A 24,261-nucleotide genomic window follows, 5' to 3' on the forward strand; every position below is an offset into this window, starting at 1 on the left:
CTGTTCTGCACGGTGTTACCTGTCTAAGGGGGGGGTGGGCAGCGCTGGGGCTCCGCAGGTGAGCGAGGTGTTGTGGGGAGGGGGCGGGGTCTGCGGGCAGGACTGTGTTGTGCTGCGGCTGGGGACGCACCCCGGATCCTGCTCAGCTCAAGGCGGGGGGAGCAGCAACCTGACCCCCCCCCCCTCCCCTCTTCGGGGCAGGGCTGCGGGATCCCGACTTCCCCACGCGGTGTGGGGGCTGCGGAAGGACCCGACCCCGGGTGCTGCGCGGGGTCCCCGGTTGCCGCCGTCCCGCAGCTTTGGGGCCGCCCCCGCCCCGCCCCACCCGGCCCAGCCCGTCCCGCCCCGGCGGCCCCGCGCCAGGTGCATTCCCCCCGCCTCGCCCGGGCACGCCGCAACCGCCGGGCGCCGCTCGGAGAGGCGCCGAGGATGCCCCGGCCCGGCGCGTTGCTCTGCGCCGTTCTCCTGCTGCTGCTCCTCAGCCCCGCGCCAGGCTCCGGTCAGGCAGGTGAGCACCGCACCGGGACGGGATGTGCGGGGCACGGGAGCGGTGCGGGCACCGGCGGAGCTCGGGGTTATCGGGAATCAGGGCGCCGTTGTTGCGTCCCGGGACGCGCGGACGGACCCACGGAAGTTCCCGGTCCCCGCGCCCAATTCTCAACGCCGCGACCCCGGAAAAAACGCCGCACCGGGGGCCGAGGGGGGTCCGCACCCGGTAAAACCCTTCGGCTTCCCCCGCACCCCTTCCTCAGCCGAAACCCGCCTTCCCCCTCCCCCCCCGTGCGGCACCTGCAGCCCCCGCAGCTCCGCGGATATTTCGGGCCGGGAGGAGGCGACCGGAGCCTTTCCGGGACCCCCTGGCGCCGCACCGGGGAGCGGGTAGCAGGGACGCGGTTCCCGGAAGGACGGGCAGAACCCGGGTGTTGTTTTTCAACCCCAAAAGGAAAACATCGAGGGCAGAAGGCGGGGGTGGGGCCGGGCGCGGTGCGGCGAACGTGCGGGAGCGCAGCGGGAGGGGCTGCGGCTGCGGCCATGTGCTGCGGGCGCGGCGCGGGGTGGGCGCGACGTCGGGGGGACGCGAGGACCGCGACAGCACCGAAACCACGGGGTGTTTTTCGAGGGGTTCCGTGGGTTCCAACCCCCACCCCCCTCCCCTGCACCCACCGATGGCCGCACCGCCTCTCCGACCCTCCACCTCCCCCCCCAAATCCCAGCGTCCCCCCCCTGTCCCAACTCAGAGCCGCTTTGTTCGGGGCCGGAGCGCGGCCCCACGCACACAGCCCCCTTTGTGCCGCCCGCGGGGTCGGGGGCGGGAGGTCGGCTCCCCCCCCGTCCCGTTCCGTTTCGTTCCTTCGGCCCCTCCCGCCGCGCTATTCCTGGCCGAGGGGCCGTCGGGGCGCTCAGATAGCGGCGTTCCGGAGCTGCCGTCGGGCTCAGCGCGCTGATAACGCCGAGCTGCCGCCGCCCCCCCCGTCCCCCCCGGCCCGGGCAGGTGCACGGGGGGTCCCGCGGGGGGGACACCTCCAAAGCACCGCGTGGTCCCCACAGCTCCGCAGCGCTGCGCCCACCTCGGGACCCCCAGTGGCGGCTGTGGGGGTCCCATCCCCGCGGCGTCGGGGCTGCGGCCGCGCCCCCCACAGCTGAGGCCTTTTTTTAGCCCCTTCCCATGGAAATAGCTCCGACCCCGGGAGGGGGGGGGCAGGCGGGGGTCTGCTGCTGCTATAGCCCCCCCCTTCCTCCCCCGCGCCCCTCCTGCGCTGCACTGAGCTGTGCCCGTCCTCTGCACCCCCCCGGGGGCGCGGGCCCTTATCCACCCCTGTGCCGGCACAGACAAAGCGCCCATTGAGCGCCCCGTGCCCCCCCCGCGGGGCTGAGTCACGTCTGGGCCCGGACTGAACCCCCCGGGGGTGCGAGCCCCCCCCTCCAACCCCGCCGCCTTTTGGGGGCTCCGCTCCCCCCACCCGCTCCACAATCAGCGCTTTGTGCGGATGCGGGGAGGGGGCCCCGCACACAAAGAGGCCCTGTGCGCCCCGTCGGGGGGGGGGGGGGGGGGGGGCAGGGAATCATTAACCCTGGGGCTGTGGGGGGGGGGGCGGGGGCCGAGTCCGAAGTCCGGGTGTGGGGGGGGGGGGGCGCTGCCCGCAGCGCCCGCATTGCGCAATCCTCACCCGTCCGGTTCGGGTGGTGCGTGGGGAGGGGCGGGGACGGGGACGTGGGAGGGGGACGAGGCCAAAGGGGAGGGCACTGCCGGGGGGGGGGGGGACGGGAGGGGGACGAGGGGTAAATTGGGGCACCGCCGTGGTCACCGAGGGGGGGACACCGTGAGGGGAGTGGGGGGGGGGGGGGGACAGGGATCATGTGGGAAGGATGGGGTCATTTAGGAGGGGATGGGGGCAATGCGGTGGAACGGGGTGTGTCGGTTTGGGAGGGGTGTGGGCGAGGTGTGGGGACACTGTTGGGGTTGGGGACGCTGTTGGGGACACTGTTAGGTTAGGGGCGCCGTGGAATTGGGGATGCCAGGATTGGGGACACTGTGGTGATGGGGATGCTGTGGGGTCGGGGACGCTGTTAGGTCAGGGACGTTGCTGGGGTTGTGGACACTGTGGGGCTGGGGACCCTGTTGAGTTGGAGACAGTATTGGAGTGGGGACGCTGTGGGGTTAGGGACATTACTGGGTTAGGGATGCTGTGGGCTTGGGGACAGTGTTGGGATTGGAGACGCTGTTAGGTGTGGGGACAGTGCTGGGGTTGGGGACGCTGTGGGGTTGAGGATGCCAGGGTTGGGGACAGGATTGGGTTGGGGACGCTGTGGGATTGGGGACACTGGGGATGGAGATGCCAGGTTTGAGGAGACTGTTGGGGCTGGGGACAGTGGGGCTGGGGATGTTACTGGGGTTAGAGATGCTGTGGGGTTGGGTACACCAGAGTTGGGGACAGTATGGGAGTTGGAGACGCTGTGGACTTGGGGTCACTACTGAGTTTGAGGATGGCACTGGGTTGGGAACACCGTTGGGGATGCTGTGGGGTTGGGGATGCCGTGGTTGGGGACAGTATTGGACTGGGGACGCTGTGGGGTTGGGGCTGTGGTGGTCGGGGCGCGGTGCCCCCCAGCAGTGCCATCCCACAGTGTGTGCAGGGACGCTGAACGGGCTGAGCGTGACAGGCGATGCGCAGCATCAGTACCGAACGCTGCACAAAATGTACAACAACTGCGAGATCGTCATGGGCAACCTGGAGATCGTCCTCATTGACCACACGCAGGACCTCTCCTTCCTACAGGTGTGGGGGGGGACAACCCACACCCACCCACCCACCCACCATCCGCTGTGGGGCTGTGGGGGTGACGCATCCCCATCACATCCCCATCCCATCCCCATCCCATCCCCATTGCATCCCCATCCCATCCCCATCCCATCCCCGCAGACCATCCGGGAGGTGACGGGTTACATCCTGATTGCCATGAACGTTTTCTCCACGCTGCCTCTGCGCAACCTGCGCGTCATCCGCGGGACGCAGTTCTACGAGGAGAAGTACGCGCTCTTCGTGCTGCTCAACTACAACCCCAACGCCACGCACGCGCTGCGCCAGCTCGGCCTCAACCGCCTCACAGGTGGGGCCGTGTCCCTGGCGTCCCCACTTGGTGCCACCCCTCCCCCCCCCCCAAAGGTCCCTGTCCTGCGGTGGGGCTGCGCCCCACGGTGCCATCCGGGTGTGCCCCATGGTTCCCATCCTGGAGCAATGCCGCTCCCAGTGCCCTGTGGTCCCCCATCCCAGTGATCCCCATCCCATAGCAGTGCCATCCCTGTTTTACCCCACTGTCCCTATCCCAGAGCAGTGCCGTGTCCCCATTGTCCCCATCCCTGTGGTCCCCCATCCCAGAGCAGTGCCATCCCCCTGTACCCCACTGTCCCCATCCCAAGGTGATGTTGTGCCCCATGGTCGCCCCCATCCTGGAGCAGTGCCATTCCCCACTGTCCCCTCCCACTATGATGCCACCCCGCATTCCACGGTCCCCATGCAGTGACATTTTCCCCCTTCTGCCCACCCCAGGGCTCTGCCATGCCTGTGCTCCATTTTCCCTATCCCAGAGTGGTGCCGTGTCCCCATGGTGCCCCCATAACGAAGCAGTGCCATCCTCCATGCCCCCCCCCCCCCCATCCAGTGGTGCCATCCCTTAGGGCCAGGGAGGGGGCACAGCCCAACGCCCCCCGCTCTGCTCCCCACAGAGATCCTGGCGGGTGGTGTTTACATTGAGAAGAACGAGCAGCTGTGCCACGTGGACACCGTGGAGTGGAGGGACATCATGCGGGACCCCCGGCTGGAGCCCGTGGTGGGGGACAACGGCAGAGCGTGTGCGTGGGGCACCGCACCCCCACCGACCCCTCACCCCATACAGACCCCACGCTGACCCCATAGACCCCACGCTGACTCCACACCCCATGCAGATCCCACGCTGACCCCCCTTCCTCACATTGACCCCACACACCCCACACTGACCCCATACAGCCCACACTGACCCTACACAGACTCCACACTGACCCACACCCCACAGTGACCCCACACCCCTCACTGACCCCCTCACCCCATACAGACCCCACACAGACCCCACAGTGACCCCCATCCCCCCACTGACCTCACGTTGACCCCACTGACCCCACACTGACCCCTCACCCCACACAGACCCAACCCTAACCCTAACCACCCCCCCCGACCCTACTGTGCTCTGTCCCACAGGCGCCCCGTGCCACGAGAGCTGCGGAGGGCACTGCTGGGGGCCGGGACCCGATGATTGCCAGCAGTGTGGGTACCGGGGGGGGCGTAGGGGGAGTTTATGGGGTGCTGCCCCCCCCACACCCCACTCACCCCCCTTTCCCCGCAGTGACGAAGACCATCTGTGCCCCGCAGTGCAACGGGCGCTGCTTCGGGCGGGCGCCCAACGAGTGCTGCCATGAGGAGTGTGCGGGGGGCTGCACCGGTCCCCTCCAGACCCACTGCTTCGTATGTAACCCCCCCCACTGCCCAGCCGTCCCTCCTTCTGTTTGTCCATCCTCTGTGTCAGTCTGTCTGTCTGCCCCTCTGTGGGGTGGGAGTCTTGTCCCTGTGCCACCCGCCCTTCCCTCCCCCCCCCCCAGGTATTCATGGGGCGATGCTGGGGGAGGGCTGTCTGTCCACCCATCCCCACTGTGTGTCCGTCTGTCCATCCAGCCACCCTGCATGTCTGTCTGTCCGTGGATTGGGAGGGGGGGGTGGGGGAGGGTCTTCATCTTTGGATTCCCAGGGTGGGTGTGGGGTTGGGGGTGGGGGGGGTCTGTTTGTGTGTCCGTCCTTCTGTCCATCTCTGGGGACGGCTCCCACCTGTGCACTGAGGGGTGGATGTGGGGCCGTGCTGTGTGGGCTGGGCGGTGTCTGTCTGTCCCTCTATCTGTCCCTTTGTCTGTCCCTCTGCCCATCCCTTTGTCCATCTACCTGTTTGTCCTTCCTCCTGTCCGTTCTGTCCATCCTTCTATCACCCCATCCCTCTGTCCATCCCTCTGTCCATCTGTCTGTCCCTTTGTCCTTTCTTCTACCTAAACCTCTGTCTCTCCATCCCTCTGCCCATCTACCTGTCTGTCTGTCCTTCCTCCTGTCCGTTCTGTCCATCTTTCTATCACCCAGTCCATTCAGCTGTCCATCCACCTGTCTATCCCTTTGTCCTTCCTTCTATCCATTCTACCCATCCCTCCGTCCCTCTCCATCCCTGTTTCCCCCTCCGTCTGTCCGTCCGCCCACCCAACACCCCCTGCCCCCCCAGGCGTGCCGACACTTCAATGACAGCGGTGCCTGCGTCCCGCTGTGCCCGCAGCCGCTCATCTACAACAAGCTGACCTTCCAGCTGGAGCCCAACCCCGACACCAAGTACCAGTATGGCAGCGTCTGCGTGCGGAGCTGCCCCCGTGAGCAGGGCGGGGGATGGCGGGGGGGGGGGTCATGGGGAGGCTATGGGGGGGGGTCTGAGTGAGCCCCCGACTCCCCCCATAGATAACTTCGTGGTGGATCAGAGCTCGTGCGTGCGCGCCTGCCCCAGCAACAAGATGGAAGTGGAGAAGAACGGGCTGAAGATGTGCGAGCCGTGCGCCGGGCTGTGCCCCAAAGGTGTGGGGGTGTGTGGGGCTGGGTTGGGGTTGGGGTTGGGGGGGGTAGGATGCACTGTCATCACGTGTGCCCCCCCCTTAATGCAGCCTGTGAGGGCACTGGGGCCGGCAGCCATTACCAAACGGTGGATTCCAGCAACATCGACAGCTTTGTGAACTGCACCAAGATCCTGGGCAACCTGGACTTCCTCATCACCGGCCTGGAGGGGTGAGCTGGGGGTGTGTGTGTGTGTGGGGGGGGCTTTGTGGTCCCAGCCCCCCCCTGCTGACAGCCGTGGTCCTGCAGGGACCCCTGGCGCAACATCTCGGCGCTGGACCCTGAGAAGCTGAACGTGTTCCGCACGGTGCGGGAGATCACAGGTAGGAGTGGAGCCGGGGGTGGGGTGCTGGGACTCCCCCCCCCACAGCCCCTCACCCCCCACCCCCCTCAGGGTACCTCAACATCCAGTCCTGGCCAAAGCACATGCACAACTTCAGCGTCTTCTCCAACCTGGAGACCATTGGTGGACGGAGCCTCTACAAGTGAGACCCCCCCCTCCCCAACCCCCTGTCCCCATTGGTCCCTCTGTCCCTCCTCTGCTCATCCCCGCTGCCCTCTGGCCTTCCCCCATTCCTTCATCCCACCGTTTTCCCTCTGTGTCCCTCAGCTGTGTGTCCCCCATCGCCCCTTTATCATCCCACACCCCACCGTGGTCCCCTCTGCCCCCACGTCCCCTCATCCCTCAGCTGCACACCCCCTTCTTCCACATCCCACTGTTGTCCCTCTGCCCCTCCACCCCCCCGTTCTCCCCCATCCCCACACCCCTCCGTGGTCCCTCTCCATCCCCTTCACCATCCCTCCCCCTGACCTCTCCTGCCCCCCCCCAGCCGGGGTTTCTCCCTTCTCATCATGAAAAACGACAACGTGACGTCTCTGGGGCTGCGCTCGCTGCGGGAGGTGAGCGCAGGACGGGTTTACATCACGGAGAACCGCCGGCTGTGCTACCTGCACACGGTGCAGTGGGCAGCGCTGTCCCGGCGCCGCGCCGACCTCGACATCCGCAACAACAAACCGCGTGGCAAATGCCGTGAGTGGGGGGCTGGGGGGGCAGGCTGGGGTGGGATGAGGGGCTGGGGGCCGCGTGCTGACCCCCTTCTCCCCACCCCCGTTCCTGCAGAGCAAGAGGGGAAGGTGTGCGACCCGCTGTGCTCTGCTGATGGCTGCTGGGGGCCCGGCCCTGCGCAGTGCCTGTCCTGCAGGCACTACAGCCGCCGTGGGGTCTGCGTGGAGTCCTGCAGCTTCACCCAGGGGTGAGGGGGGATGGGGGACCCGTAGGGGTGGTGGGTGTGATGGACCCTGTAGGGGGCATTGGGGTGTGATGGAAGCCATAGGGGGCACTGGGGTGTGATGGATTCCATGGGGGGCACTGGGGTGTGATGGAGGCCATAGGGGGTCATTGGGATTGGACAGAGCCCATGGGGGGCATCAGGGTGTGATGGAGGCCATAGGGGGTATTGGGATCAGATGGAGTTTGTGGAGAGCACGGGGATGTGGTGGACCCCATGGGGGGCATCAGGGTGGGACTGATTCTGTGAAGGGCATCAGAGTGGGATGGATACCTTGGGGGGACTGGAGTGGGATCAACCCAGTGAAGGGCATTGGGTTTGGATGGACCCCATGGGTGGCACTGGGGTGTGACGGACCCCATAAGAAGCATTGGGTGGGACAGACCCCATAGCGACCATCAGGGTGGGCCGTCCCCTGGGGGCTTCTCAGTGCTGACCCCCACCCCATCCCACAGTGAGACACGGGAGTTCGCCGAAGGGACGGAATGCTTCGAGTGCCACCCGGAGTGCGAGCGCGTGGAGGGCGGCATCACCTGCAACGGCTCAGTACGGCACAGAGGGGGAGGGCGGGGACAGCAGGGACACCCCCTGGGTGCTCAACACCCCCTGCCCTATAGGGCGCTGACACCTGCACCCGCTGCGCCCATTATCGTGATGGACCCCACTGCGTGGAGCGCTGCCCCGAAGGCATCCTGGGCGAGCGCGGCCCCATCTACAAATACCCAGACAGCAGCCAGGAGTGCCGGCCCTGCCATGAGAACTGCACCCGTGGGTGTGTGGGGGGAACGGGGGAATGGGGGGAATGGGGGCAGTGGGAGGAAATGGAGGCAGTGGAGGGGAATGGGAAGAAATGGGGGGGAATGGAGGAGAATGGGATGCGGTGGGGGAAATGGGGAGAAATGGGGGGAATGGAGGAGAATGGGAAGCAGTCAGAGCAATAGGGGGCTGTGTGTGGCGCACGGCTCACCCCCCTCTGCTCCTCCCCCCCACCCCAGGTGCACAGGGCCATTGCTGCGGGACTGCCTGGGGGATGCACTGCCCAGTGCCAGGTATGGGGTCTCTAGGGGGCTTATGGGGTCCCTTGGCCTCGTTGTGCCATGCTGTGCCACTTCTGTATGCGTTCCCTGTCTGTATGTGCCCCCCCCGGCCATGCTGTCTCCCTGCTGTGGGGCACAGCCGTGGGCAATGCATGGGGCGGATGGCACCTGAGCCGAACCCCGTCCCCCCACCCAGGAGAGCCCCCACAGTGATCGCAGTGCTGGTGGTTGGGGGGCTCTTCCTCTCCTGCTCCTGCGTCCTGCTCTCCCTGCTCTATTGGCGTGGCAAGAAGATCCAGAAGAAGCGGGCGATGCGGCGCTACCTGGAGCGGGGGGAGGTGAGCGGGGGGATCCGGCGGGCAGGGGGTGCCCACCTCCACCCATCCCCTCCTGCACCCATCTGTGTCCGCTGCTCCATCCGTCCCCATCCATCCTCATCCCTGTCTGCTTCCACTCCATTTTTCCCCATCCTCCTTCTCTCCGTCCCCATCTCTGTCCCCACTCCCCCTGCAGAGCCTGGAGCCGCTGGACCCCAGTGAGAAGGCCAACAAGGTGCTGGCTCGCATCTTCAAGGAGACGGAGCTGAAGCGGCTGAAGGTGTTGGGCTCGGGGGTGTTTGGCACCGTGCACAAGGTGAGGGGGGTCGGTGGTGGTGCGGGGGTCAGTGGAGCCGGCAGAGCACTCACATCCCACCCCCATCTCATCCCCCTCCCCATCCCACCCCATAGGGCATCTGGATCCCAGATGGTGACTCCATCAAGATCCCAGTGAGCATCAAGGTGATCCAGGACTGGAGCGGGCAGCAGTCCTTTCATGCTGTCACCGACGTAAGTCCGGCACCGTGCCCCCTCCCAGCTGCCCACCGCTCTCCTGACTCTGATAGCTGAGCTCCCCCTTCCCCCCCCCAGCACATGTTGGCCATTGGCAGCCTGGACCACGCTTACATCGTACGGCTGCTGGGCATCTGCCCCGGCCCCCAGCTGCAGTTGGTGACGCAGCTGCTGCCGCTGGGTTCACTGCTCGACTACGTGCGCAAGAACCGCGGCAGCATCAGCCCGCAGCTGCTGCTCAACTGGTGCGTGCAGGTGGCCAAGGTGAGCCTGGGCTGCGGGCCGGGGGGGTGGGAGGGTCCTCCCATCACCCCCCCACCCTGCCGCGCTGACCCCCGCCCCGCACGCAGGGGATGTATTACCTGGAGGAGCACCGCATGGTGCACCGCAACCTGGCGGCGCGCAACGTGCTGCTCAAGTCGCCCAGCCAGGCGCAGGTGGCCGACTTTGGCATTGCTGATCTGCTCTACCCTGATGACAAGAAGTACTTCTACAACGAGGTCAAGGTGGGACCCCGCATTGCTGTGATTCTGTGTCCCCAAACCCTGTGCCGCGGGTCCCCCCCCACTCTGCGTGTGCCCCCCAAATCCTATCCCATAGAGCTGTTCCCATCTGGATGTTCCCAGTACCTGTGTGCTATGAGCCCCTGCTCTGTGCGTTCCCTCCATCCCCAGGTCTGTCCCAACGCCCCCCAGCCCCCCCCCAGCCCCAAATCTGTCCCTGTACCCCAGCCCCTCCCCCTCTCCCCCACTGGGTCAGTCCCCATGTCTTCCAGCCCCTAACTCACCCCCCCAGCTCTATCCCCATGCCCCCCAACTCCTCACCCCCCACTCCTTGATCCATCCCCATATCCCCCAGCCCCTCCCCCCCCCCGGTCTGCCCCCGTGCCCCCTAGCCCATCACACCCCCAACCCCCTCTGTCCTTTCAGACACCCATTAAGTGGATGGCACTGGAGAGCATCCATTTTGGGAAGTACACACACCAGAGCGACGTGTGGAGCTACGGTGAGTGCAGCCCCCCCCGGCACCCCATCTGCCCTCCCCCACAACCCTGTGCTCACATTGCTGCCCCCCAGGAGTGACGCTGTGGGAGATGATGACCTTTGGGGCTGAGCCGTACGCCGGGATCCGCTTGCCAGAAGTTCCTGACCTGCTGGAGAAGGGCGAGCGGCTCCCGCAGCCCCACATCTGCACCATCGACGTCTACATGGTGATGGTGAAATGTGAGTGGGGGGCACTGTCTTGGCAAGGGGGGGGGTCCTGCCCGTGGCCCCCACCCTGCCACGACCCTCTCTGGTTGCTCCCAGGCTGGATGATCGATGAGAACATCCGCCCCACCTTCAAGGAGCTGGCCAATGAGTTCACCCGCATGGCGCGTGACCCCCCCCGCTACCTGGTCATCAAGGTGGGTGAGAGCCCCCCCTCGGCCCCCCCCCCCCTGGGCCGGGATCCTGCAGCCCCTCATGTGCCCATCCCCACAGCAGGAGAGTGGGGCCGTGCCGCCCGCTGAGCCCCCCACCCTGAGCGACAAAGAGCTGGATGAGATGGAGACACTGGAGCTGGAGGAGGAGGAGCTGGATGTGTCCTTTGGCCTCTGCCCCCCTCGGCCACGGGGCAGCTGCACTCGGGTGAGCCCCCCCGCCCCCCTGGGGCCCCTGATGTGGTCTGGCTGCATCCTGGGCATGGATTCCTGTGACGTGCTATGGGCAGAGCGTGGGGCTGGAGTCCCCCAGATGGCTCCCCCAGATCCCAGCTCCCCCTGGGGGGGCAGAGCTGACGCTAACCCTAAGCCATCACCCCAGTGGGGACCCCAGTCCCATTACCACTGTGGGATGGGGTGCCCCGCTTTGTACCAACCCCCCCGTGTTCCCCCCCAGAGTCCCAGCCTGCTGAGCCCTCCAGCTGGATACATCCCCATGAACCAGCCCGGCCTCAGCAGCCGCCAGGTACCTGGAGCAGGGGTGGGAGGGAGAAGAGGAGCATCTAGGAGAGCAAAGGGTTTGGGCTGCATTGCGTTCCATTGCATTGCAGCGGATTTCATTGCATTTCAATTCATTTTATTTCATTGCACTGGGGGGTTGGGCTCAGGGGTGAGGGGGGTCTGTGGGTGCTGGAGCTCTGAGGCCGAAGCGCTGGCACTGAGGGGGTGGTAACGGACCACTCCCCCCTCTCCCCTCCCAACCACTGTCATGTCCCACAGGGCACTGGGACGCGTCCACCACGCCGCAGCCGCCAGGAATCTGTGGGGCGGACGGTGTCGGAGTCATCGGAGGGCCGGGGCACGGCCTCAGAGCTGGACCTGGCCGAGGGGCTGTCGCTGTCGGGCAGCCTCTGCCGCAGCCTGCGCTCACGGGGGGACAGCGCGTACCTGTCCCAGAGGGAGAGCTTCCCCCCCCCGCCCCCCAGCTCAGAGGGCAGTGAGGAGGACGCCAATGGCTACGTCACACCCAGCTGCGCTGGACGGGGTGAGGGTCCCAGCTTGGGGGTCCCATTCCCTATTGTGGGGGGTTCCTTCCCAGCAGGGTTTAGGCTGTGGGTGGGGGTCTCTTCTTGCAGGGTGCTGGGGGACTCCTATAGATTGGGAGCTTCAGCCCCAGAATTGAGTTTGGGGTTCCATCTTTGCAGGGTTGGGGTTGGAGGACTCAACATTTGGTGGGAGGGCTGGGTGGTCCCTTCCTCAAACCCCTTCCCCAAACCCCTCCCCCGGCACAGCTGAGCCCCCTGGGACTCAGCCCCAGTCCCGTGGGTAGATCTGTGGGGGCACAGCCACTGTCTGACTTCCACTCTGCAGAACCAGAGCCCACGGGGGGCTCAGCACCAGAGCTGGAGGAGGAGTACGAGTACATGAACCGGCAGCCTGGGGCCTCTCTACAAGCCCCCCCACCTCGGCCAGCCTCGCTGGAGGAGCTGGGCTACGAATACATGGAGGTGGGCTCAGAGCTGGGCAGCCCCGTAGGGCCCTCCCCGGGCCGTGGGGAGGAGGAGGAGGACTATGAGTACATGAACAAGCAGCCGCGGCTGAGCCGCTCGCTGGGCAACGTGGTGGGGGGGCCGGGACCCCGGCATGAGGGCTGCCCCCCCCGACATGACGGCTACACCGACATGCGTCCTGGGGAGCCCGCCCCGGCCCCACCTGAGGAGCAGGGCTACGAGGAGATGGAGGCGGTGCTGGCCCCCCGTGGCCCTCCCTGCCCTGGCTGCCGCAGCCCCCCCGGACCCCCCCCAGCCTGCATGAAGCCCCTGCGCAGCCTGGAGGCCTCGGACTGTGCCTTCGACAACCCCGACTACTGGCACAGCCGCCTCTTCACGAAGATGGACGCCCAGCGGACGTAGGGACCCCCTGCCCCCCCAGCTGTTTACACTGGATATGAAGGATCATCCCCCCCCACACTGGTGCTGGATGGAGGACACAAGACAAAGCTCCATGGGGGACATGAAGACATGGGATTTGGGGGGGGGCGGCCCTGCCTGGGTGTGGGGCTGATCCCAAACCCTCCAGGCCCCATTGGGAGGGGGGGCTTGGACCCCTCTCCTCTCCACTGCCATGCCCCAGCGGTATTCCCAGCATTCCCCCTCCCCGCGGTGCTCCCCATGTGCAGGACTGCAGCAGCAGGCCCTGGCTGGGGTCTCGGTCCTTGCTTTTGGGCTGGGGGGGGGGGGCTACCTGTGGGGTTGGGGTCCTCCCGGCTGCCGTGGGCGGGAGGCCCTGTGTTTCTTTGCTTCCTGCAGGGGGTGGATTGAGGGTAACCCCTGACTGCAGGCTGGGCAGCGTGCCCACGCTGCACGGCTACCCGGCCCCCCGAGGGACCCGTGGGTCAGGACTGGGCCGTGCCCGCGGGCCCCGCAGAGGCCCTTCCACTGCACTCCGAGCATCTCCCCGCTCCCAGGGACCGAGTCGGGTCTCGTCTGTAAACGTGGAATAAATACGGTTGGAATAGAACGGGCTGCGGCTGCTGATGTGTGACGGAGGAGGGATGGGCAGGGGATGGGCCGGGATCTGCGGGCAGCCCCGGGAGGAGCGGGGGGGCAAAGGCGAAGAGGAAGGGGCTGCCGGGGGCTGCCGCGCCGCGGGGCAGCGACGGGCACGAGGCAGAGCAGCGCCCGCTACGCACTTTACTTCCGCCAGCCCACACCGCTTCCGGCCTTACTTCCGGTTCTATCTCTCGCGAGAGCCGCGCCGCCTGCCGGGAGCTGGAGTCCGCGGCGGGGCCGGGCCGCGCGCGCTGCCGGGAGCTGGAGTCCGAGGGGGAGGGGACTCGGCTTCCCAGCGTGCCCCGCGCGGAGCCCGCGCTCCTGCTCTGCTCGCGCTCTCTCGCTCGCGCTCCCCGGGTTCTCAGCGCGGCGGCGGCGGCGGGGGGGCGGCAGCGGCAGCGGCGGCAGCGGCGGCGGGCGCGGGGCTCCGACCATGTCGGGAGAGGAGGAGGCGGCCGAGCTGACCATCGCCGAGGACCTGGTGGTGACCAAGTACAAGATGGGGGGGGACATCGCCAACCGTGAGTGCAGGGCCGCGGGGCTGAGGGGGGCGGGAGGCGGCGCTGGGCCGCGCGGGGCCGCGGTTGGGGGGGGGGGAAGGGGGGAGAGCCGGGCACCCGGCGATGGCGGCCTCTGAAGGGCCGGGGGCGGCCGCGCGGATCCCCGGGTGGGGGGTGGGGATCCCCGGTGCCGCCCCCCCCACCCCGCGGTGCCCCTCCGGTTCCCCCGGCCCGGCTCCGCGCGGCGGGCGCTGCCCGCACGTGGCCTCCGCGCCCCACGTGCACCGGGCGGGAGGAGGAGAGGGGGGGCAGGGCCCGGCCGCGCTCCACGCGCTGCCCCCCGTCCCGCCCGGATCTCTCCGGTTCCTCCCGGTAGGAACGAGTGCAAGGCTCGGCCACGCGGCCCCGCAGCCCCCCCGCGCTGAACGTTCCGCTCTTTTGTTCCCGCCCCCCCCCCGCCGGGCCGAGGCGCGCTCCCGGGGCCGGGCAGTGCCGGGAACTCCGCCGTGCCCCCCCCGCCCCCGCTGCTGTTTCGTCGTTTCTTTCCGCCGCCTCTTCGCTGTCCCGGCGGAGCTGACAGCCGCTCCCGCGGGCTCTGCACGACCCCGGGCCTCCCGATGCTCCCCGACCCGCGGGATCCTCTCAGGAGGGGCCGGGGGCTCTCGGCCCGTGGGGGACGGCGGCGTGGCCCCGCTTAGAGCACAGCCCCGGGGTGGGACGGGGTCGCTGCGCTGTTGCTGCTGCCCTGAACGAACCCGGAGGAGCAGCAGGGGTTTCCCGGCTCGGCAGAGCTGTGCCTCTGGGACACGGAGCTCAGAGGGTTCCCTGCTCAGCGCTGCTGCTCTGACAAACACCAGCTCTCCATCTGCCCTTCCACAGCACTTCAATGCTTCCTGTTCTCACCTTTTTGTCCCCTGCCATCTACTAAAGGTGGTCTTTATAAGAGCATTCCCTCTTATCTATATCCCTCACCAACGTTTGGGACCCATGAAAAGATTACAGAAAAGATGCAAAATGTAACTGCAGTGCTGGGACAGCCGTGGGCTCGCAGTCCTTCCCCCCATTCTGTAGAGCACGAGGCATGCTGACACCCATCCTGGAGCCCAACTGGTAATTGTATGCACCAGGATATGCCCCAGTGTGGGTGCAGTGCTGCCACACAGACGCAGTTCTGCAGAGTAAGGGCGGTTTCCTCCTGGTCCCACGCAGCCCGCGGCGCTGCCCCTCTGCTCTTTGATGTGCTGTGCGTCTCCCAAGCAGTTTTCAAACCTGTTCCTGTAGCTCTGAGTGCTCTGGAAGGAATGTGGGAGAGCAGTGTTTCTGTGTGCCAACCCTCCGTGTGAGGCTGCAGTGCTTCACCTGTGCACATCCCAGCATACATTGCTTTGCTCCTGCTTTGGTTCTCAAAAAGCAATACGAATTCAAGTGGGTTCTCTGCGTATCTGCAGCTCTGTAGGTGCAAAGCTGAGTCCAGAATGTTCCCCTCTGTCAGAAACAAAGCGGACTCGTGGTGCTGTGTGATGTTTGGTTAACCTGCCCCATGTCTGTGCTGCTCTGTAGGGGTCCTGCGTGCTGTGGTCGAAGAGGCGAACTCGGGAGCATCGGTTCTGTGCTTGTGTGAGAAGGGAGATGCCATGATCATGGAGGAGACCGGCAAGATTTTCAAGAAGGAAAAAGAAATGAAAAAAGGTGAGGCCTTTGCTTGGGTCACCAGGCTTGTCCTGCTGGGCAGCAGTGCAGAAACCCAACTCATCCCGTTTCTCCTGCTTGTAAGCATCGCTGCTGAGCTGGTGCTTCCCAGTTCAATGCTCCACTCCCTGAAATAAGAGTTACTTTGGACAACAATGTCCTCCCTTTGGGCAGGCCAGCCCTGTGCTCAGCAGTCAGCCTGTAGTAGCTGTGGAAATTGTGTGACACTTGAGTTGTGTCACTGATTTGTGTTCTGCACACTTGTGGTCCCTTTTGCACGCGTCTTAGTGCCAAGGATCAACTTCTTTGATGGCTGCTGAGGCAGGAGAGCACCATGTGCTGTGCTCCTCGTGCTCCTTCACCAGGGGATTATTCAATGAGGCACCTTACCCTGCTCGAAAAAGATCAAACTCAGTGATAGTCCACACTGCTGAGCTCTGTGTGAGGCTGTCAGACTTCATGGGCTGTTTCTCTTTCTCCTTTACAGGTATTGCCTTCCCAACGAGTATATCGGTAAATAACTGTGTCTGTCACTTCTCCCCCTTGAAGAGTGACCAAGACTACATCCTCAAAGATGGAGACTTGGTCAAAATGTAAGCGTCTTGGTTATGTTTCTCATGAGCTTGCTCTTGGCATCTGGGCTTTGCATTCTAGTCCTGTTTGCTGTGTTAAGTACTTCCTCGATGTGGCTAATTACAGAATGTAACAACTAATCTAGTCAAGCTTTATTAAATATGCCTGCATCTTCGAATGCTTTGAGAAGTCACACCAGTTTCCCGAGCCATTAGGCCCCACCTGTAATTAACTCTCTTTGTGTTGCAGTGACTTGGGAGTCCACGTCGATGGCTTCATAGCGAATGTAGCACACAGTTTTGTCATAGATGCCTCAAAGGTAGGTTTTCCACAGGGCAGCACTTTTTTAACAAGGGAGGGACTAATGGTGGAGCTGTGGAGATGGGAGTGCTCCTACTCTCGTCTAGATCCCCCACTCTGGATCTGCATCTCTGTCTCTAGGCAGTCAGAATGGCAGTCTTGCTGATAAGAGGGAGAAAGACTTGCTCCCTACGAGCCTTTATTTTTCTGTTCTTTCAGGAAAACCCCGTGTCAGGCCGTAAAGCTGATGTCATCAAGGCAGCTCATCTCTGTGCTGAGGCCGCGCTGCGTTTGGTAAAGCCTGGAAACCAGGTGAGGGAATGTGTGTGTGTGAGTGTGTCCCGGTGCGGGGAGAGCTCTGCAGAGATGGGCTGTATAAAAATAAAGGCCTGTGACATCGCCTGGGAAGAATGGCCCATCTATGTGGGGAATCTAAAGGCAGCTGTCTGCAGACAGCTGAGCGTTCCTGGGAGCACCGAGCCCTGGGTTGGGTGGCAGCAGCTCTGCAGGCAGCAGCTCCGGATCCCTGCAGGACCCACAGAGGAGCAGTGCTGCTTTTCCCATCCTCTCTGGGGGCAGCTGTGCACACAGCTGACCCTTTGTGCCACGCTCACTGCCATCTCCCACTCACAGCTCTCCCTCGCCCGCTGCTCAGACACCTCAGCAGCCGTAGGCATTCTCCTTCAGCTCCGTGTTACTATTCCAGTAACTTCCAGCACTGCTCTCGGCTCCCCGTGTTATCTCCTAAAGGAGTGACGTGTGAAAAGGCACCGGGTGCAGTGCAGGAGGCTGAGCTGACCTCATGTTCCACGTTATTTTTGTTGATGGGGGATTAAAAATGGAAGCCTGCCACCGTTCCTCCTTTTTTTGGAGGTGTTAGAGCACCACTTGGTTTTATCACCAAACACTGCCAGGTGAAAATTAACAGTCGTGCTTCTGGCTTGAGTTCTAAACCCTTAATGTGTTTACATGTGTTCTTCATCCAGAATACACAAGTGACAGACGCGTGGAACAAAATAGCCCACTCGTTTCACTGCACGCCCATCGAAGGTAAGGGCTGGGGAGCAGCTGATGCAGAGCAGCAATGTTTTAATCACACACTCAATCCTCAGCTGTCCTATTCAAACTCTGGGGAGCATTTCCTGACTACCGGCCACAGAATCACAGAATGGCCTGGGTTGAAAGGGACCTCAAGGATCATGAATCTACAACCCCCCTGCCACATTCAGGGCCACCAACCTCCACATTTAACGCCGGCCCAGGCTGCCCAGGGCCCCATCCAACCTGGCCTCCAACACCTCAGGGATGGACGGGGCATCCACAGCCTCTCTGGGCAGCTGTTCCAGCACCTCACCACTCTCACAGCAAACAACTTCCCCCTGACATCCAACCTAAATCTTCCCTCCCTCAACTTCAAACCATTTCCTTGTCCTGCTGTCATCTCCCCTTTCCAAGAGCTGACTCCCCTTCTGTTTGTAGGCTCCCTTTAGGTACTGAAAGGCTGCAATGAGGTCCAGGCTGAACAAGCCCAGCTCCCTCAGCCTGTCTTCGAAGGGAGGTGCTGCAGTCCCCTGATCATAGCTCTCCTCTGGACCCTCTCCAACCGCTCTGCCTTTCTTGTACTGAGGGCTCCAGACCTGGACGCAATGCTGCAGATGGGGCCTCACAAGAGCAGAGTAGAGGGGGACAATCACCTCCCTCCCCTGCTGGCCACCCCTCTGCTGATGGAGCCCAGGATCCCATTTGCTTTCCAAGCTGTAATCACACACTGCTGAGTCATGTTAAGCTTTGCATCCATCAGGACCCCCAGGTCCTTCTCTGCAGGGCTGCTCTCAAGGGCTGCTCCTTCCAGTCTGTATAAATGCCTGGTCCTACATGTGCCACCTCTCAACGTAGCAGCCTTCACTTCAACATGCTTTCCAAACCAGAGATCCTTCTTTCCCTTGTGTTTTATGATATTTGTTTAAAAGATGTGTTCATGTGGAAACAGTAGATGTGGGCTTCCAGGGATGGCAGTCGGTGTTCTGGCTTTTGGATTTCCCATTGACCTCGTGCCAATCTCTTGGCCCTTTGCTTCAGCCCTGACCCCTTGTAGTTAAAACCCCTTCTGTGAATACATAAAAGCTTGTTTGTAATGCAGGATCCATCGCAAAAGATGCCCATAGATGTGCAGGGTATGTAATTTCCTCCCTTACAACGAGAAACCGATTCATGCTGTCTTCACAGCGTTGATAACGGGTGGGTGGGGAGGCCCTGGGCAGCTTCTATTTGAACTGAGAATGCAGAGCTCTTGTTTGAGAGGTGGTGAGAGGGCTCAGCGTGATGTTGGCATGTGCGAATGCCTTTCTTCTAATCAGTGACATCACTGATTAGCCACAATTAGATCTGTCTGCTATTAGTTAAATTTCCTTTAGTGCTGTAAAGCTGGCTCAGTGTCTTTGCTCTCCTTGGCCCAGTCCCGGAACGTCAGCTCCTGTTCTTGTGTGGGATGGCTTTGTGGGTCTCCTCAATGCTTTGCTCCTTTCTCTGTGAAAAAGCATGGCATGAGCTGCAGTGAGGAGGCGGCTGCTCGCGCTGTCAAGGGAGTTTGAGCAGCCACTGTTTTGGAAACAGCCAAGTGCCGTAATTATCCAGGCAATGGCAGCAGCTTCAGGCCCCAGCTGATGGAAACAAACAGAGCTGCTGGCAGGGGGGCTCACGCTGTCCATCCTGAATGGAGACAGATATATCTGTGCTGGGCTGTGTCCTGGGACATGGGCTGGGCTTCAGTTTGGAGGTGAACCATAGAGCAGAAAGGAAAAGTGAATTCAGCCCACAAAATGTGCTTTGAGTGCTGTGCAGCTGAGACACTGGTGACAGGACCTGAAGTCTCCGTTAATTTCACACCCAGGTTCACCTCCAATGTGTTCCAAGCTGCTTTGTTAAGCAGCAGTTCTTCCCTGGCTGCTTGCAGCTTCTCCCACTAAGGAGAGAAAGCATCCCTGAAGTCAGGGAGGGCTTTGGGGAGCTCCATGTCTACAACAGAGTAAAGCTAAGGAAGTGCTAACACCCAAGCCAGTTTGCTCAACAGTTGGCTCCAGCTGAAGGCTTCAGCCCTGAGCGCTGAAGTGTTAATGATGCAAGCCCCCGTGTAGCTGGTTTGCAGCTCTGAGGTGTTAATGGATTCTTTTATCTCGGCAGGGATGCTGTCACACCAGCTGAAGCAGCACGTGATCGATGGGGAGAAAACAATCATCCAGAACCCTACAGACCAGCAAAAGTGAGCATCACCTCTGGAGCTTTCTCCTGTGTGTGGGAGGGGTGGGGCTAAGTCTGGGATTCTGATCCTATTTCTCACTTTCTTGGCTGTGATATGGAGTGGGGGTGGAGCAGGTATGTTTGCACCTAGTGGCTGAGTGCCACCGTGGTGGAATTTTACCAAGGAAAACTGCTCCCTGGGCTGCCTCTTGAAAGTCTGATCCAGAATGAATTCGTTACCCCCATACCTTGGCTGTGTGAACACGAGCTGTGGCTTCTGTGCTTGGGTTTTGTTCTGAGAAAGAAAGATTGAAAGTCAGTGACACGGGACTGCTGGCACCTGCAGGTGTTCTTGGTTGCTGTCCAGTTTCTCGAAGGAGTCTCCATCAGTAAATTACAGCCTGTGGCCCTGGGGGCTGCCAGCAAAATAACCAACGACTGCTGGTCGTGGCAGTGGATGCTCGTTCCCCAGGAGGCATGCCAAGGCCTGCTGTTGTCTCACAGAAGCTGCCAGGAGCCCACTGGAGGGTGATCACTGTCAATAAGATCTCAGTATGATTCCGAGCTAATGAGCAGGACATCTCTCTCTGTTCTGTTCCAGCATCTTCTCTCCCTCAGGGATGCAGTGAGGTTAGAGTCTCAGGCTGGGTATTTAGAGCTCAGTGGTTTAATCCAGAGCTTGGCTTGCAAGGTCTCAGGTATAGTGATAAGCCAGGTGGGCCCTTGGTCTGCCTAGGATGTGACCGTAAGTTCACAGAGCTGGTGCTGAGTGTCAGAGACCTCCCCCCATTCATTGGGAAGGAACACCACTGGTCTGTCACTGTTTTTCTCTGCCAGCTTGTCACTGACCAGCTCTAGTGCCCAACATGCAAGTCTTCAACTTATGTGCCAGCTTTTGCTCTTCTGGTCAAGGTCCTGGTTGCTTTATGCATCACCCTGCACTGCTTCATGCCCATACACCCTCTCTGGCTAAGCTCAGTGTGGGCTTGTTTGAGGAGCTGTGGCTGTGTAGCCACAAAGGTTTTGCCTTCTTAACATTCTTTGACTCACCAAACCTCTTTCTTCCAGGAAGGACCATGAAAAAGCAGAATTTGAGGTTCACGAAGTTTATGCTGTTGATGTTCTTGTCAGCAGTGGAGAGGGAAAGGTGAGTCTGGCTCTCTGCTCCTCTGCATGCAGTCAAAGCAGCTTGTTTCCAAACAGTCATCACCAATGAGTGGTGCTCACAGCTGGATCCTTCTATGTGCCAATCCCAGCAGGAAACCTCTCTGTCTTTTTGGGTGTAGATTTTTCCATCAGAGTTAAGGTGTGCTTTTACAGGGTCAGAATACGGACAGCTCTTGTCAGATTTAACTGCCCTGACACACGTGGGCTGTTGGTTGATGTTGAGGAATTGCTGCTCTGCTCCTTCCCTGCTCTCACCTCCATTTGCATTTTCAGGCAAAGGATGCTGGGCAGAGAACTACAATTTACAAAAGGGACCCCTCCAAACAGTACGGCTTGAAGATGAAAACCTCCCGTGCCTTTTTCAGCGAGGTGGAGAGGCGCTTTGATACTATGCCATTTACTCTCAGGTATTTGCTTTTATTCATGACCTCCTCGTGGATGCTTTGCATGAGCTTACAGACCGTGCTGACAGCAAAAGTGATTTGATTGATTATCTGCCACAGAGGTGGAGGCAGCCTTGCTGCTTTATGTTGCAGTTTGCTGTATTTGAGCCTCGGAGTGGGTGGAGGAAGGAAGTTACAGGCTTAAGCTGGAATCCCAGGCACAGTATGAGGACAGGAGAATCTCCTGTGCCTTGTGTGGCAGGTGAGGAGCCTGGAGTTGTGGTTAAAATAAAATACTATCAGGTTGCAGCATGAAGAGAGGAGACAGATCCAGTCAGTTTTTGTAAGCACTCAGTCCGAAAATAAGGAAACAACATTCGCTTGACAGGCCCTTTCCATCCTTAAATCCACTTGTCTTCTCTGCTCTCTGAAGGCAGTAGTTCCTCCAGCAGTTCCCTGTTCTGACAGCAGCACTGCTGGGCAAGAGGGATGTAAAGCAAAGAAAGTCTCCAGCTTGAGCCCAGGGGCCGTTCTGAAGCCTGTGGGGAGGAATCTGCCTCAGCTGTGGCTCCCATTCTTCTGCAGGGCATTTGAAGATGAGAAGAAGGCCAGGATGGGGGTGGTGGAATGCGCCAAACATGAGCTGCTCCAGCCCTTCAACGTCCTCTATGAAAAGGAAGGTGAGTGCTGCTGAGGGGAGGACTGGGAGCTGGATGTGGACTGGTGTTCAGCACTTCCCCAGCCTCACGCTGACTGCTGCTGTTTCAGTGCCAGAGAGATGCTTTGAGGGCCCTGGCATCCACCCTCCAGGAAACTCAACTACCTGCTGGCTTCTGGGTCTTGTTTCAGATTTGTTCCAGCGCTTAGTTGAGATTTCTCAGAGTAATTCCCCAGACAGGAGAGACTGATGGTTGAAGTCCTCTGGTTTGCTTACCAGGGAGTTCCCACGAGATGGTTTGCAGCAGTGACAGTGTGGAAACGGCACAGGAGCTGGAATTGCTGTGGTGCAGTAATGCCTGTTTCTGCTTTGCAGGAGAGTTTGTTGCACAGTTCAAATTCACAGTGCTTTTAATGCCTAACGGTCCTATGAGGATAACCAGCGGCCCCTTCGAACCTGAGCTCTACAAGTCGGAGTTTGAGGTGCAAGATGGAGAGCTGAAGGTTGGTTTAAAAAGAAATAATACATAAAAACAGGTGTAGCACGTCACACGGGTCACCCTTCGTTCATACTGCTTGGGATGAAGGGAAGTGAAATCCAGAAGTCTGCTTTGAGGCAGGAGCTTAAAAAGCAAAAGCTCGGCCCTTACAGCCGAATTTCCTGCGCGCCCAAGGACAGCAGGAGGTCGTGGTACAAGTCAGTGGCTCATTGTAATCCTGCAGCCCCAAGAATGTACTTTAGACCAGGCTGGGCTCCTATTTCCTGCATCAAACACAAGCTTTTGCTTGGGATAGCAGTACCCAGCCCTTTCTTACGAGTCACTGAGAAGCCTGGACAGCTGGCCTCAAGGCCTCGTGCCTCAGCAGAGCGCGATGCTGTGGCATTCTCCATCTGTCACTATGCCCATTAGGACTTACCACCATTCCTCCAGTGGCTGGCAATGCTCATTCTGCTTTAAAGGCATTTCCTTTCATCTTCTGTCAAAAAAAAGAATACGGCTTATGTTTCCTTCCTGTCTCTAGGCCCTTCTACAAAGTTCTGCAAGCCGGAAGACCCAGAAAAAGAAGAAAAAGAAGGTAATTGAGTCACATTTTAGGAGGATTTGGCACGGCTCTTGTGATCAGCAGTGCCCAGGCTTAACCCAGTTCCTGCATGGTTGTGTTTTGGGCTTGCTTCAGTGCAGCACTTAAAGAATGTGCTGGGATGCCCACGGTGCGGGGAGCAGCAGTCCTGTGGAATGGAGAGTCCTGTTTTCCTCCCAGAAGGGTTCCTCGGGTGGGCTCCTTGTGGCCACCATTGTGGTGGCCATGCATGGTCTGTGGGTCCCTGTCCTGAGTGTGGCTGTGGCTTTGTTTCCACAGGCCTCCAAGAATGCAGAGAATGCCACCACGGGAGAGACGGCGGAAGAGAACGAGGCCGGTGACTGAGCAGCTCCTGCTCTTTCTGCAGAGCACCCGGTTCTCACACACACACACACACAAACACCCCTTCCCCAACCCCCCAAAAAACAACCAGAAACAAAATCTAGCTCTGTTTGTCTCTTACAACCAAACAGCAAACAGTCTGGATTCCCACTGACTACAACCAGCTCCTATTGATTTTGCCAATGAGGGAGGATTCTCTCTGCCACTTCAGACTACTTAAAAAAGAAAGCAGAAAAAATAAAATCAGGAGTAAAAGCTAGTCTATATCTTTCTAACCTTTTATACTACTCATACTTGTTAAGGAGGTGAACAACTAAGCCATTCCCAGTGAGAGAGGGAGCGTGGAGAGCTGCCTGCTTTCTTCTTCCTCCTCTTTTTGTTTTTAATTTTTCCCTTTACAGATTTTCTTGGAGGAAAAAAAAGCTGATAATGCCCTCAGAAAAGTGATCTGTGCTTGTGATCTGCCCGCAGAGCTGTCAGCTCCTCCCGGCCGTGCAGGATCTCTGTCCGTTACCTCGAGGCAGAGCATTTCTCACTCTTTTAACCTTTAGACTGTACGTTTATAATTGGGAAAAACAGCAAATTTGATGTCCCCGGTGAGACTGTAGACCGTCCCGTCTACTGCGCTCTGTCTCTGCCTTGGTTTACCTATAAACACTCTATTTTTAAAGAGATTGCTGTGGTGAGCTTGTTTTTAAATCGAATACCCAACGCCAGAGGAAGCAGCCGGTGCCCAGCGCTGCACGGGGGGGCAGCAGCTGCTCCGTGCTGCGATGCTGGGCTCACTCGTTCCAACGCCTGCGAGCTGCGATGACGTTCCAGCCGGTGGATGCGGGCTGAGAGCAGCCAGGGGTCCCACTCTTCTATAGCGAGCCTTTTTTAAGGGGAAAAAACCCCAAGCAACCCACTAACAAACATGGAGTTCAATTGCTTGGGTGCGCAGGGCTGTTCTTCGCTGGTATCCAACTGCTCAGCTGCGGCCAAACGGGGCTGAACGCCGACGGTCCTGCGGGCAGCGCCACGCGCTGCAGCCGG

The 24,261-nt window shown here is 61.0% G+C and overlaps 2 protein-coding genes across 6 annotated transcripts; both read left to right on the forward strand.

Moving 5' to 3' along the window:
- Window positions 1–356: 356 nt before the first annotated feature.
- Window positions 357–13,260, forward strand: ERBB3 (erb-b2 receptor tyrosine kinase 3). 4 transcript variants are annotated; one of them, XM_090128537.1, is made up of 28 exons: window positions 357–508; window positions 3,127–3,278; window positions 3,423–3,609; window positions 4,226–4,351; window positions 4,734–4,799; window positions 4,879–4,997; window positions 5,791–5,932; window positions 6,018–6,131; window positions 6,218–6,338; window positions 6,417–6,490; window positions 6,562–6,652; window positions 6,998–7,197; window positions 7,288–7,420; window positions 7,912–8,002; window positions 8,074–8,228; window positions 8,452–8,505; window positions 8,690–8,831; window positions 9,007–9,126; window positions 9,222–9,320; window positions 9,402–9,587; window positions 9,674–9,829; window positions 10,253–10,328; window positions 10,400–10,546; window positions 10,631–10,728; window positions 10,805–10,951; window positions 11,201–11,269; window positions 11,524–11,788; window positions 12,115–13,260. In XM_090128537.1, the coding sequence occupies exons 1-28, from the start codon at window positions 430–432 to the stop codon at window positions 12,654–12,656; spliced, it is 3,951 nt and encodes a 1,316-aa protein (XP_089984663.1). In that variant the 5' UTR covers window positions 357–429; the 3' UTR covers window positions 12,657–13,260. The 4 variants fall into 4 exon arrangements, with proteins under 4 accessions (XP_089984663.1, XP_089984664.1, XP_089984661.1 ...); XM_090128538.1 differs by having other exon boundaries at window positions 10,808–10,951; XM_090128535.1 differs by lacking the exon at window positions 357–508 and having other exon boundaries at window positions 2,352–3,278.
- Window positions 13,261–13,599: 339 nt separating this feature from the next.
- On the forward strand, window positions 13,600–23,900 carry PA2G4 (proliferation-associated 2G4). 2 transcript variants are annotated; one of them, XM_031609328.2, is made up of 13 exons: window positions 13,600–13,816; window positions 15,356–15,484; window positions 15,972–16,077; window positions 16,307–16,376; window positions 16,577–16,669; window positions 17,344–17,407; window positions 19,538–19,616; window positions 20,663–20,741; window positions 21,035–21,168; window positions 21,730–21,824; window positions 22,178–22,305; window positions 22,825–22,878; window positions 23,164–23,900. In XM_031609328.2, exons 1-13 carry the CDS (start codon window positions 13,729–13,731, stop codon window positions 23,227–23,229), a joined length of 1,185 nt encoding a protein of 394 aa, XP_031465188.2. In that variant the 5' UTR covers window positions 13,600–13,728; the 3' UTR covers window positions 23,230–23,900. The 2 variants fall into 2 exon arrangements, with proteins under 2 accessions (XP_031465188.2, XP_089984665.1); XM_090128539.1 differs by having other exon boundaries at window positions 13,621–13,787.
- Window positions 23,901–24,261: the final 361 nt, after the last annotated feature.

Source organism: Phasianus colchicus, chromosome 33 (genome assembly GCF_987193195.1).
Source record: "Phasianus colchicus chromosome 33, bPhaCol1.hap1.1, whole genome shotgun sequence".
Taxonomy (NCBI): Eukaryota; Metazoa; Chordata; class Aves; order Galliformes; family Phasianidae; genus Phasianus; species Phasianus colchicus.

Excerpts from the sequence above, each read along its gene's own strand:
- PA2G4 (XM_031609328.2), top strand. The coding sequence starts at position 13,729 with ATGTCGGGAGAGGAGGAGGCGGCCGAGCTGACCATCGCCGAGGACCTG. Across the intron at positions 16,078-16,306 it reads GATGGAGACTTGGTCAAAAT|TGACTTGGGAGTCCACGTCG; the intron begins GTAAGCGTCTTG and ends TTTGTGTTGCAG. Across the intron at positions 17,408-19,537 it reads TCACTGCACGCCCATCGAAG|GGATGCTGTCACACCAGCTG; the intron begins GTAAGGGCTGGG and ends TTATCTCGGCAG.
- ERBB3 (XM_090128535.1), top strand. The coding sequence starts at position 2,829 with ATGGAGATGCCAGGTTTGAGGAGACTGTTGGGGCTGGGGACAGTGGGG. Across the intron at positions 10,329-10,399 it reads GAGCGACGTGTGGAGCTACG|GAGTGACGCTGTGGGAGATG; the intron begins GTGAGTGCAGCC and ends GCTGCCCCCCAG. Across the intron at positions 10,729-10,804 it reads CCCGCTACCTGGTCATCAAG|CAGGAGAGTGGGGCCGTGCC; the intron begins GTGGGTGAGAGC and ends CCATCCCCACAG.